Source organism: Sprattus sprattus (assembly GCF_963457725.1).
Source record: "Sprattus sprattus genome assembly, chromosome: 4".
In the NCBI taxonomy this organism is placed as follows: Eukaryota; Metazoa; Chordata; class Actinopteri; order Clupeiformes; family Clupeidae; genus Sprattus; species Sprattus sprattus.
In genome coordinates this window covers 3,305,412-3,318,984 of record NC_137923.1, presented here as the reverse complement: position 1 = coordinate 3,318,984, position 13,573 = coordinate 3,305,412, and the positions used below count along the sequence as shown (strand labels likewise).

The 13,573-nt window shown below is 46.1% G+C and overlaps 1 protein-coding gene across 1 annotated transcript; it reads left to right on the top strand.

Annotated features, from left to right (window-relative positions):
- Window positions 1-420: 420 nt before the first annotated feature.
- wnt3a (wingless-type MMTV integration site family, member 3A) lies at window positions 421-13,177 on the top strand (the record flags this gene model as incomplete). Its single annotated transcript, XM_080836502.1, has 4 exons — window positions 421-505; window positions 5,978-6,219; window positions 12,207-12,472; window positions 12,698-13,177. Exons 1-4 carry the CDS (start codon window positions 435-437, stop codon window positions 13,175-13,177), a joined length of 1,059 nt encoding a protein of 352 aa, XP_080692628.1. The 5' UTR covers window positions 421-434.
- Window positions 13,178-13,573: the final 396 nt, after the last annotated feature.

The window sequence follows — 13,573 nt, the reverse complement described above, 5'->3', positions numbered from 1 at the left end:
TATTTAAACCTTACTGCCCCCCCACCCAGCCACCCCCCGCCCGCCCCCCTTCCTTTAAACAACATTATATATCACACAGAGCATGCCAATGCCCACACGTCCCAATGAGTATACTAAAACACTATCTTCTGAAAATTAGCTCATTCTTGTGTCTGTGTTCAGCCTGACTGACTCAGGGAAAGAGAGCGCAAAGGAACAGTATCATCAGAATTTCCCCTGTGGCAGTACGTGCTGATTGGGTCGCAAAACCTAGGTGCTTTTAACTTTTAATATTTGTTTGCCCTGTTCTGCCATGACTGGTCGCAGAAGACTATTTGTCTGAATCGTCTTTAGGAATTAGGAGAGAAGTATTGGTCAGCGCTAATTTGTTTTGCCTCCTCTCATCGAAAACGTGTGTGCGCGCGTGTGTGCGTCTTTTGCGAAACTTTTTAAGGATGATATACCTTGGATGTTTCCTGTTTCTCTTTGGGATTACGCATGTCATGGCAAGTTATCCAATCTGGTGGTAAGTTTTTCTAAATTTCTACTCTGATATTCTCATTAAATTACAACAGGTTAATTCAAATACTGATCTGCTTGTTCTCAACATTAAACGTAAATTGCGATATATTTCGTTTGTCCCTTAATGACTTCGTTGAACAAATTTGGCTCGTACAAATGTGGATAAAACAACGTATCACACTGGGATGCCATATAGGCTATGTATCCAATAAGAGTTTCTTAATAATCTTAGTTCTCTATACAGTAATGAGTAATGAGTTGATGGAATCTTGTAAAGGCAGCATGTGAGCTACTGACGTGAATGGTATCAAAGTACAGTAGGAGCGCAAGGATGCTGGTATCTATATAACTATGATTCACAACTGCTCAACATTTAAACTTTGTCAAGATTTTACCTGAGATAAAAGTGAGTGTATGACAACCAACGTCCATTTTCAATATTTTGTTAAAACACAGCAACAGGTGCTGAACATGTGGACCCCCTTACATATATTGTTACGTCCTCACTCATATGGATATTAATCTATGGTTTCGTTTCGCAAACATAGCCCCTTGTTTTTCTGAAAGGGATGCTTTAGATTTCATAATGGACTGCATATAATCTATAACTAATCCTTGAAACTGGTTGGTCCTGGTTGTTCAATTTAGAGTCTCCCCAAAACTGTCACTATTTCATTAAAATGATGTGTTCTATTCAAACATTTAAATTAGCCCCCCTAGTAAACACAAAACCTGATGTACAATAACTTGTTCTGAGTAAAGTTAATTGTTTAACTGCTGGTGTATAACCATTGTGAATTATACCTGTGAACAAAGCCTGCTGCTTTTCACAACCTATTACAAACAAGTATTATAAAATCAATCATCTTTATGAATTAGAAAACATGAAGAATTGCTCTAAAATATAAGTTTGGTCTTAATGGTACATGCAAAATTCATAAGAAGGCCACAAAAATGGTATGAAACTTAAACATAATTTGACATTTACTCATATCACAGACACTTTTTATGATTAGCACAGACAACTAACATAGCCAGGTTCGTTCAGTTCTTAGTGACTGTGTGTGCGCGTTTGGATGTTGAGAACAGAGGCATGAAAGAAGGAGACAATGGGTATCTAGCTCCATTTTAAAACACTGTAATTGACCACATCATTAGTCACTGAGCCAGTCATCCCAAGCTCTTTAATTGTTGCTTAGCTTCTGCTCTGGGGAGCGGGGGGGTTCAACAGGACTTCTCTCTCTCTCTCTCTCCCGAGCTTGTTCGTCTCATAAGCGGCTTAATCTGCACTGTTAGAGACAGAGGAATCAGCAGCACAACCACAGTCTCCAACAGTTGGTTATCTAAGCTTTGAAACCACCAATCTCCCGTTGATGAAAGAGTATTGACAACACATACTTTGATGTTCATGCAAGTGGTACTTTTTTAGTTGAAGGTTAACACAAGTAGTTTATATCGACTTTGTTCTATCTTGTTTTGGGAGAAAAAGATGTCTTTATTTGTTTGGATCTGGATAACCACAGTGCTGTTCTTATTTTTCTTGTCAAAGCCTTTTCCTCTGTGTCTCTCAAAGAACTTTTTTGTCTTTCTTTTGGAGCCCGGGTGACATCAAAAACCCACCCACATAAGTGACAAGCAAGTTGGCAGGATTCCATTTGGTCAAAGTATCCAGCCTCTGGCAAAGGAATAAAGTCATCAAGTTTGTTTATGATTGGCGGTTGGGTCACTGCTCTGAATCAGGCTGGAGTGCAACATGGATGGCAAGGAAAGGGAAAGTTGACTGGAAAAAGCTCTAGCACATTTACAACTGCACCCTCAGTTCAAGCACAGCTCTCCCCCAAATCTGTCTCTCTGTTTAGATAAGAGCGCGGGACTGTAGGGGATTACTCAACTCTCATCTTTGCACCTTTTGTCAAGTAGATATCAGTAACAGCCACATTTGCATCCACCACTATCATCGGTGTTTGTTTGTGTGTCCAATACTATGATCTTCTCGATCTTCCCATGTGATAGTCTCTGCTTGTTTCAGTCAGATTCTGGGCTGATCTAGCACTAACTCCAAGTGGCCTATGGATCTTCATCAGTGCCCAAGTGTGGGTCTTCAGTAAGGCAGGGTCATGGATGACGTTCTACCGACCTGACATGGTGTAGCCTGACTGAGCCCCCCCCCCCCCCCCCCCCACACACACACACACACACATACAGCTCGCTTCCTCACCAGCACCCCACCTCAAAAGATAAATACCTGGAGGTGAAAGCTTGCCGCACATTCCTTCTCCCAAACACGCTCTCTTGATGTCAAAGTCGGCTCTGTGGCCCCAGGGCCCAAGAGTAAAGTGGTAATTCTGAGGTGCTCTTGCTTGGGCATGCAGAAGTATGCATTAAACCTGGGCTGGATACACTTCAGATGGGGAAGGAACAAATATAACAGAGACTAGAAAACAGCAGGATCCCTCTGCCTCTCTCTTTGTTTTTAATTACAAGGGATTAGGAGTTTTATGGAGTTGACAAAAAATAAGACTCCTCCGCATGGAAGATGACAGCCAATCTGGTCTTTGTTAGACTCTAGAGCTGTTTCCTCTGACAAAACAGTGTTGTTATCTCTCTGTTACAAAAAGACTACTACAATACTCAACAGTGAACGAGAATATATATATATATATATATATATATATATATATATATATATATATATATACACAGTATATACGAAAACAATGCAGATTGACTGTGTACTGTGTGCGTGTGTGTGTGCGTGCCAGCGCGCGTGCGTGCGTGCGTGCGTGTGTGCGTCTGCGTGCGTGTGTGTTTGGGATGAAGTCACAGGCACAGGCTCACCTGATCTCGGCTGAGAGTGATGCTCTGTTGTTGTATTTTGTAACACTGAGCCGTGGCATGTGGTGACACTTGAAGCACACTTGTGCTGTGTCTGTAACAGTACACTCGGTTTAGGCACGGCCCTTGCGTCCTTTTAAATGATCATCTCAGTTTTTATCGGGCATGACAGACAAGCAGCGCAGCGCAGGACAGCACGTGCCTCAGACAGGTTTCCTCAGCCGAGGCTTCGCAAGATCCACCTGCGTCTTTCACTCAGCACGCCTGACGTCTCGAATTCATCAGGCCCTGGCAGGGTCTCAGCCGAAGACGAACCCACAGAGTGGTGACTCCAGCAGTCGTCACCGCCGATTAATTATCACGTTTGTCTTGGCTGTAATGGGCCTGGAAACCGTCCACGCCTGAAGTCACGCTACGCCACAACACAGCACACCACATCATGCTATTTTGTTTTCGCAAAAGGGCAGATTGGAATTGATTTTTAATGCAGGATTAAAAAAAAAAAAAAAAGGCTGTCTTTGTTTAAGTTCAAAGCACGGGATGCCTATCACAGGAGGGGGTTTCATACCACTGGTCTGGAAGTTTCGGAGCAGCCTGAGTTGCCTGAGGCTGTGGACTGTCAAGGGCCAAAGAAAGGTCAATTCGTAATAGGAGTTACTTAGTGAACAAATCTTCATATTTTCAGCTGCACCCTGGCAAACAGAGAGCAGGGAGGAGAGTCAAGAGAGAGAGAGAGAGAGAGAGAGAGAGAGAGGAAGAGAGAGGGAGGGAAAAGGGAGAGACAGAGAGCTATTTCAAAGTCTTTTGGTGCTTGTTCCTTCTTGTCCCTTCCGTATTTCATAGATGATAAACCAAAAAGCTTGTTAAGCTCAGTGATTGAGAAACCCTTCCTTTGCAAACCTGACTCACCGTTCATTCATTTGCTCAGCGGATGTATACCGAGCACTACCAAATGGATAAAGTCGAGTACTTAGAGCTTGGTTATGCATTAAAATACTCAAGTAAAATCAAGGAAACTGTTATATTCTAACTATAACTATAAATATAGCACGTCAGTCTGTCTAACAGGTGAAAGATTTGACAATAGATCTCACATTTAGCAGACAACGAGTCATATATCAATGAGTCAATGAGCCAGGTTAAGGTCTGTGGCGCCACTGACACCAGCCCCCCCTGCTGAAGAGAGACCTCCGTAGGTGCAGGACCCTCGCTGTGCCTCAGGGTCAGGCCGTGTGAGTGTGTGTTGTAATTAGTGATTAGTCCTGAACATAGCTGCTGAGGTCAAGAGACACAGAGCTAATTGAGTTGCCCAAGACTGCTCACACCTGTTGAGCAGGGCAGCAGGGTCCGACGGCACGGCAGCACCAGAAATAACGGAGCCAACTGGTGGCCCTGACTCATATCCTCCCATGAAATCCCCAGGAGTTGAGCTGATGGATTTGAGGTTAAGTGGGGGTCCCTGGCCACATCTGGAAGAGAAAATGCTTCTTGCTTTGATTTAAACTCTAAACTGGGATGTTATAAATGTATTATATATGAAGGATGGAATTCGCTTTTCATTGACTTATACACTGTGGTTCTTGCATCAAAACTGTGAAACACAACAATTTTAACAGAATAATCTTTCTGTAGCCATACACAATTGCCTTTACCCCTATTGAACACATGTGTGCTTGATCATGTTTGTAGATTCATGATAATATCGCAATTTAATGTGTTTTGTCCTTTTGCCTGTTTTCTCTTCTTAGAGTTAAACACGAGCTACCTTTGCCGTTCCCTGTATCCCCTTCGATGTATGTTACGCCCTAACATCGGCAGTCCATTCATGAGCCATGTTAAGGCGATCATAGACTGACCATGACTTGCTAAGGGGTTGTTTTTAGCATTTAAAAACAATGCATTACAGGTTTTAGAAAAAAAGCCTGGTCTGATGACATACCAGAGTCACACAGAGCGAGAGGCCTCCTCTTACCTCCAAGTAAGCTTCACTCAGTCAGAACGCAACCAAACAGAGGCACAACAGTATAATTGGAAACCAACAAGCATGTTCCCACTTGCAGCATCCCTCCTGCTTAGAGCCTTCAAAGGGCAGCCAGGTTCAGAATGATATAACTCAAGCATCCTCTGATGCTAAGCCAGGCTAACATTCACCGTCTCATTACTCAAAGCCAGCGGCCCGCTGCTCGTGTGGACACTGAGACGGTTGCGGTGGCCTGTAATAACAAGGTGCCTTCCCCCTTGCTGTGAACCTTTGGTCTATAAATTGCTCTTGGTTCACCTGGGTCTTTCATGTCAGCCCCCTAGGACTGCTTAACCCGGAGGAGTGAGGGCTGCATTTGAAATCCACACATCAAAATGACAACACACAGACAGAGACTGACAGAGACAAAGAAAGACAGAGAGAGAGAGAGAGACATATATATATACATGTATTATTATGTGTGTGTGTGTGTGTGTGTGTGTGTGTGTGTGTGTGTGTGTGTGTGTGTGTGTGTGTGTGTGTGTGTGTGTGTGTATACAAACATATACATATACAAAGAGAGAGATAAATGTTAAAGTATACCCTCTGACACCTCCGTGACTCACCTCCCTCCCACCCTCCCTCCCCCCTCCCCTTGTGCCCCTCTGTCTGTCCATCCAGGTCCCTGGCTGTGGGCCATCAGTACTCGTCCCTGGGCACTCAGCCCATCCTGTGCGGCAGCATCCCCGGCCTGGTGCCCAAGCAGCTGCGCTTCTGCCGCAACTACGTGGAGATCATGCCCAGCGTGGCCGAGGGGGTGAAGATTGGCATCCAGGAGTGCCAGCATCAGTTCCGGGGCCGCCGTTGGAACTGCACCACCATCAACGACAACCTGGCCATCTTTGGACCGGTACTCGACAAAGGTAGTCAAGCTGTGTGATAATTAGGGCATGTGAGGGGGAATTTAGGGTTAGGGTGGGGTGGGGTGGGGGTGGGGGGGGGGGGTACACTGACCTTTAGCTGTACAAAATTCAACCTTGACTTTATCACTAGACTCACTCAATGTTAAACTTTTTAAAATAAAGCAAATCTGCAGACGAAAGAACAACGTTTTCACCAAATGCGTTACGTATGTCTACATACAGTCTGATACATCGCTGAAAATAACCAGGCCATACTGTTAGACAGACATTTGTAATTGACTTCTGCAGCATTCAAATTATGACAAAGGCTAATGTGTGCGTAATTTCATACAACAGCCTTAAATATTTCACTCCAATCATTTATTTGGCACATTCAAATCCAAGTGTAAACACACACTGACAGATGCACTCATCTGTGACCTCCTTGAATTGATGTAGCGATGTATGTACATAGTCAGGGTGGAGGTCCTCTTTTTTCTCCCAAAGGGAATTCCCAGCTATTGTTCCTCATACATTGGAAGTGACTCCAAAGTCAATCAGGCAAGGGTGCTGGCTCTACCAGTTCCACCCCAACATCCCTCTGGCCTGTGAAGATTATCTAACAGAAGTTTGGTTTGGGAAGAGTATCAGAATGAGCCATACTTGGCTTTAATCAATTACAGATTTGTTGGTAATTGTTCGTAATGCAAGCCTGAGCACAGACCAGGATCAGGGGTAAGGAGGGGTTCAAACAGGTTCATTTCTTCCCATTGAGACTCATTTCTTAAACCACTGTGTTAAATGTCATCTGGTGTCAATACACATCCTGAAAGTGGAAGGTGGTATCCTCTCATCCCTGACTGGTTTCAGGTCTGTCCTTGTCACCTGAAGAAAAGGGCTCTTTCTGTTGTAAATACCAGTGTGTTTGTCTGTCGCTGTGCCTCTGGCATGTGACTACTGCATGCCCCTTTGCAATGAGTAACCAGCCAGGGAAGAGAAGGATGCAAAGGAGGAAAGGAGGGGGTGGGGGTGGGGGGGGGGATCTAAACCTGTCAAACGGTCTGGGGAAAAAGACTGATGTTTACTGTGGCGGGAGGTGGGGTTAGTTGGGGCAATTGCTTTTAATAAACTCTTGAGCAATTGTTACATTGATGGAGAAGGCTTGAGCTCAAGTAGGTCAGTAATGATAGGGGTTCACAGCCCCAGCCCATTGTGGTGCAAATACCCTCGCATCTCCCCCACCGCTCCCCTCCAGCCTAAATTGCAGGAGCCAGGAGTGGAAGGAGGAGGAGCTGAGCCCGTCTCTGGGGTCTGGGCAGCTTTAGTAAATCATTTTGATTGGATTAAGGTCACTGAGGCCCTTAATAGTGTGAGAGGTCAAAGCGGCTGGATTAAGTGCCTTTGTCAAGGGGTGGCGAGTGTGACTGTGGCCCTCAGATCCTTTTGAGGGGGCTTAGAAGAAGTAACTCTTATTGAATTTCATTTCGTTTGATGGATGCTCCTGTTTGGCCCCGCATATCAGCATTGTCCCGCCGCGGCCGTGCCTGTTCGTCTGCCGTCGCAGACGGATGTGTGTTTGTTTCCTCGTGACCTTTTTGTCGGGCCCTGAAAGGGACAGTGGACTTAACGCCTGTCTGTCGGCCCATTACTGCCAATCTCTGAGCTTAAGTTATGTGAAGGGCACTCCTCCAGAGGAAGCGGTGGCTCTGCCTTACTGCGGGGCCAGGGGCCCCAGGGCAGCGCAGGAGTGTGTGAAGGTCCCGTGAGAGCTGCTATTGCTTACTTAGTGGAAGATCAAAGATGCTGAATGTGCTGAAGTGTCAAAAGGAGGGATCTGAGCGTCAGACCGGTGAAGGGTGGAATCATATCTTGCGGTATGTAATTATAATGCGGTCATTTTCAGAAAGACCTTAGGTGGAAACTATGCATCATGAAAACATGACAGTGTTTTAAATCATATTTTGGTGCAGGTTCTGACAAATATCAGATTGATCACGCCCTCTTTTTCTCTCTCGCTCTCTTTCTCTCAGTCTGAGTTCCACATGCTTTAGCGAGAACATGCCATGATTTGACTTTGATTTGATTTTGAAGAGAAATAATGGACTGACAATGGAAGGAACAGAACTGACACAGACGTAAACCACAGACAAAACCTGAAGGGCTCTGTGTGGGCACAGAAGGGGTGAAGGAACAGAACAGTAGTACCGCTGGCTTTTGTTGTGAGCTGGCAGGTTTCTCCCCTGCCTCATCCCGCTGCTGTCTGTCTGTTTCACAGGACAGCCCGTGGCGGTGTCTGCGTCAGCGTTCATTAATTTACATTAACCAAAGTGTCAAAACACGGCCCTCTGGAATCTGCGCAGGATGAAAGGGGAGTCTGTGCAGGTGTGCTCTGGAGGCCGGTGCATTTCGAGGACCTACAATTGCCAGACACTTAGAGGTCTTATAAACAAGTATCCTCAGGAACCAGTTTCTGTACTGCTTGCTCACTCACCTAATACTTTCTGTACACCTCACACAAGTCCAACTTCCAAATGCAATTTGAGTAGATCTTGTTCCACAGAACTTGAGTATAAACTGCCACTGGTACGCTGAGGAAAGCTTGAACTATTTAGTGAACACGGATTGACAAAGTGTAGATATTTACACAGAGGTGCCGATCACACACAGAGCAAATGGATCTGGACACACACACCCAGGTTTTTGCGACGGTGCTGAGCAGCTCCATTTCCAGGCCCCTCTGCTGATCTAAAACCCACTCTGCAAAGGTCATGGAGCTGATGACCCCTGACCTCAAGAGTAGAAACTGTTACAATTTAGGATGTGCTAAGAGCTCCTTGCTTTTCATAAAATGCATGTTTCTTCATGCTGGGGGGAGGTCAGCACATCGGTATATCATTAACTCTGGGTAAGAAAGAAAGAAGGGGGTGTGGTAAAAGGAGTTGATGGGGGGACCTTAGCTCCACTCCCTGCTGGGCTCTGCTCGGAGCACAATATCTCTGCAACCATGAGATTAAGCCAGAGAGAAAGCGCCTTTCACCATTCACACGCCCTTTAGATTGTTTTATTAAAGCATCTGAATAGGGATTTCCCCATCTGCCGACAAGCAAGGTCCAACCAATGCATAGTTCTCTGTTGCTATGACTTAACTTGGTCCTCACTAATCACTGGCGAGGGCAAATTTCATATAAAATATCTGGGCCCTTTGTGGGCCTAACGCGCCGTGACAGTGGCTGCACAATGGGGGATTCAAGCCCTCAGCAGGTAATATGGGCGACTCGCCATGCAAGGGTCCGGCTAAGAGCATCAGAGGGTGGGTGTTAAGGGGGGGAAGAGGCGGGGGGGGGGGGGGGGAGGGGGTGGTGAGGAGGGAGGTGTGAGTTAGTGTCACAAGCAGTCAGGCCAATCAGGCCTCCCGGTGCATTCCTTTCTCAGGTATGCCTCGTCCTGTCCCAAGGTGGCACCTCTTTTTTTTTTCTTCTTTTTTTTCAAGGGGTCTTTTTCTTCTTCCCTTTCTTCTCATCTGCCCAGATAATCTGCTTTTCCTCCCTGCGCCCCCACCCGTCCCTTCTTAGCTGTCCCTCCGCTGTGCGGCATCATTGTCAACCAGCCACAAGGAGCTGACCCACACTTTATTGGCTTCCTGATAATAAAAAGTGGGTGACTGAGTGGTTTTAAATTGAAATTGTATGGTGGCCTTTCAGACAATTCACACCACCCCTAGTGACCGCATGACCAGGGCTGGGAAAGATAGAACTTTACCACAACAGATGTATGTCATCAGAACAACAAAGAGAAATACAGTTTTTCATAATTTTTACATTGACAGTTATTCTTTTAGGATTACATTTAAATATCATCAATGCCCGCCATTTTTTAAAGACAAAGACTTGTGAGACAAATATCCATAAGGTTTGGCGGAACAGTAAAGGCGTTGAGGTTTGGGGAAGATGCCAGTAGTCAATCTGCTTCATCTCTCCCTGTGCCCCTAATTTCTCCAACTAGTTGAAACCTGCAGTAAAGGAAGAGCTCCCTCTGTACCAGGTCCTTCAGCCGTTTCTTCCACCTCTCTCTGTGCAAGACTGCACAAGATCCAGAAGTTTATATCGCAAAACCTCGCCAATCTCTGCCATGTCATGGAAAATGTCAGAGGCAAACAATAGCATATGGATGGAAATTAAATAAAATACTTTATCACCTTGATTAATTTAATGAATTCACCTTTAAGGCTAGACTCCTTTTAACTTAACACAAAACCTCAGCAATGAATGTCTTAGTCATGGGCAATGACACTATTGCCCAACATTTGACGATTTAAACGTTTTAATTTGAACTTCAAAATTACAGGTCCATCCTCTTCCCTGCTGTCATCTCATCACCACTGACTCATGCCTTAGCTATTCCAGACAGAGCCCTAGCTACCTTATATAGTCAAAATGGCAGCCTCTTCATGCAGAGCTATAAAGCAGGGCAAAACATCTAACCAGTTTGTGGAGCAGAACAGCTCCCTCAAGACACAGTTTGCGTCTTCTGAGTTATACATTTGATTTCATTTTTATATTGCGCTATTAACGAAGAGCTTTGCCTGGAGACATTCATATAGCAACAGTGGCATGGAGCTGACAGGGTAACCACCTGAGCAGAGGCGGCCTCAGAAGGCCTGCTTGGACAGAAATAGAATGAATGGGAGGACAGGGAAAGCCAAGTAGGAAGGGATGAAGAGAAAGAAAAGCGAAAGAGTAGGGGGAAGAGATGTCGCTTTTTCTTGTAAGGGTGGGGTATGCATTAACATATGTAAATGGGAGCTTTACCAGGCCTTGTTAAAGTGTCATGGCATCATGACCAGATGTAATGGTGATGTGCAGTGAGTACACCTCACTGTTCGACACCTTATGAGACATGCCAGCGACAGATTCTAGCACCCGTGGGTTTTAGCCTCCTTGCCCGAGGTTGCGAGTTCTAGTCCAGTACGGGACTGTGCTTGCCTACACGACGCAGGTTACACAGACATCAAAGGAACAAAGACAGAAGGGTTCCTTGGCATGATATATGGGAGGTCTTCAGAAGATGAGGCCTGAGGCAGCATTTCTCAGGGATGATTTGCACTGAACCAACACATATCATGTGGGGAGGCTGGAGCTGACACCACCAAAACACCACATTTTTAGGCTAATGCTGCGGAGAGCTAAATAGCAAAGGCAAGCCTTCCCAACGTGGAACCTTCAAGAAGTGCAAGACCTCCAAAAAACATTTCCAATCATATGATTCACTAATGACAAACATGTTTAGTCTAGACAAGAGAGGTACTTCAAAACGGTATAACCAAGGGCATAAGGCCACCAGAGTTAACTTTGCTCGGGCTGTTTGGATTGAGTGCCATTTTCTTTCCAGTTTTCACAGACATTTTTTGAGCATGTGAGTTTAAGCATTGTGCCACTGCGCTAACTTTTGCTTCATGAACTTCCCTAAACACCCCGTTCCCCACAGTCCTTATGACGCAGAAAGCTGAGACGTATCAGCTGGAAAGGGAGTTTAAAGCTTTTTGAGATTTTCTCAGTATATCTGATCTAGGACAGCTTTTTTACTGGTTATTAGGTGCAACTGTAATGTAGTCAGAACTTCTAGGGTGGTTCCTGGCAAGAGTGAGAGAGCTGATTGCACTTGAAACACCTTGACCTAGATTCAACAGGACCTGTGCAAACAAAGCTGCAGTGTACAGGCACATGTCAGTGCTACTGTTGGTTACTTTTTTGCTCGTATTACCCTAGATGTCTGTGCCCATGAATGGTTAAATAGTGTTTGTCTCAGGTCACATTCCACATTGGGTATGGATGGCAAACAGGGCCACTTGCTTCTGAAAATGAGCACACCTCAGGATGATGAAACACTGATCTTGCAGATTATGCCATTCGTTTAAAGTGCTTTTGGTTTGTGTATATTTGCTGCTACAAGACGTCCATGCGTGCAGCCGACCTTAATGCTCTCCCTCTGCCTCCTCTCTACCTATCCAGCCACCAGAGAGTCTGCATTTGTGCACGCCATAGCCTCTGCCGGCGTGGCCTTCGCCGTGACGCGTTCCTGTGCCGAGGGCTCGGCCACCATCTGCGGCTGCGACACACGGCACAAGGGCCCGCCTGGAGAAGGCTGGAAGTGGGGCGGCTGCAGCGAGGACGTGGAGTTTGGCAGCATGGTGTCCCGAGAGTTCGCCGACGCCCGGGAGAACCGGCCTGATGCTCGCTCGGCCATGAACCGACAAAACAATGAAGCTGGGCGGGTGGTGAGTTCTCTAACCAACACATTACTGCATCATCATGTTCTATAACCAGCAGTATATGCTTTTCATATATACATGATAAATTATGTCATATATCTGAGATTAAACCATCTTTTTCATCATAGAATGTTTTACCCTCTTGTAATTCTTGTTTTCAGTATTCTGTATTCAGTCTCAGATTATCAGCATTTCCAGCCTTTTGACTCGTGATGTTCTCCTCTCCCACAGTCCATCGCTGACCATATGTACCTGAAGTGCAAGTGCCACGGCCTGTCAGGCAGCTGTGAGGTAAAAACGTGTTGGTGGTCCCAGCCTGACTTCCGAGTGATCGGCGACTACATGAAGGACAAGTACGACAGCGCCTCCGAGATGGTGGTGGAAAAGCACCGGGAGTCTCGTGGGTGGGTGGAGACTCTGAGGCCCAAGTACACCTTCTTCAAGCCTCCCACGGACCGGGACCTGGTCTACTACGAGAACTCGCCAAACTTCTGCGAGCCCAACCCTGAGACGGGTTCCTTCGGCACGAGGGACCGCGAGTGCAACCTGACCTCCCACGGCATCGACGGGTGCGACCTGCTCTGCTGTGGCCGAGGCCACAACACCCGGACAGAGAAGCGCAAGGATAAATGCCACTGCATCTTCCACTGGTGCTGCTACGTCAGCTGTCAGGAGTGTGTGCGCGTGTACGACGTCCACACCTGTAAATAAGGACCTGTAAGGCGCGGTGGCCCTTCCCAATGCCTGACCAAAACGAAACTTCATTGTTGCGTGGAGGCCACCAAACAGCGTGGGCATCAAACACCCAGGGGGACATTCGGATGAGATGCGTGTGGATAAAGAGAAAGACAGACAAACACTGGTCAAGTTAAGCTGACTACTTCATGGATTCACCCTCCAAGGACCAGGCAGTCACCTAGATGGTCCTCCTGGACATGTGTGAGGCTGAATGTCATGGAACGCCATGACTTTCTGAAGGCATTGCAGTTTTGTCTCTGTGAACAAGGTATGGTTTCATTTTGAGAGATAACCATTCCATGTGTGAGTAAATGAAGGGTGGATAAGGAAAACAAGACGGTTGTCCACCTTGGGAAAGTAGAAGTCACC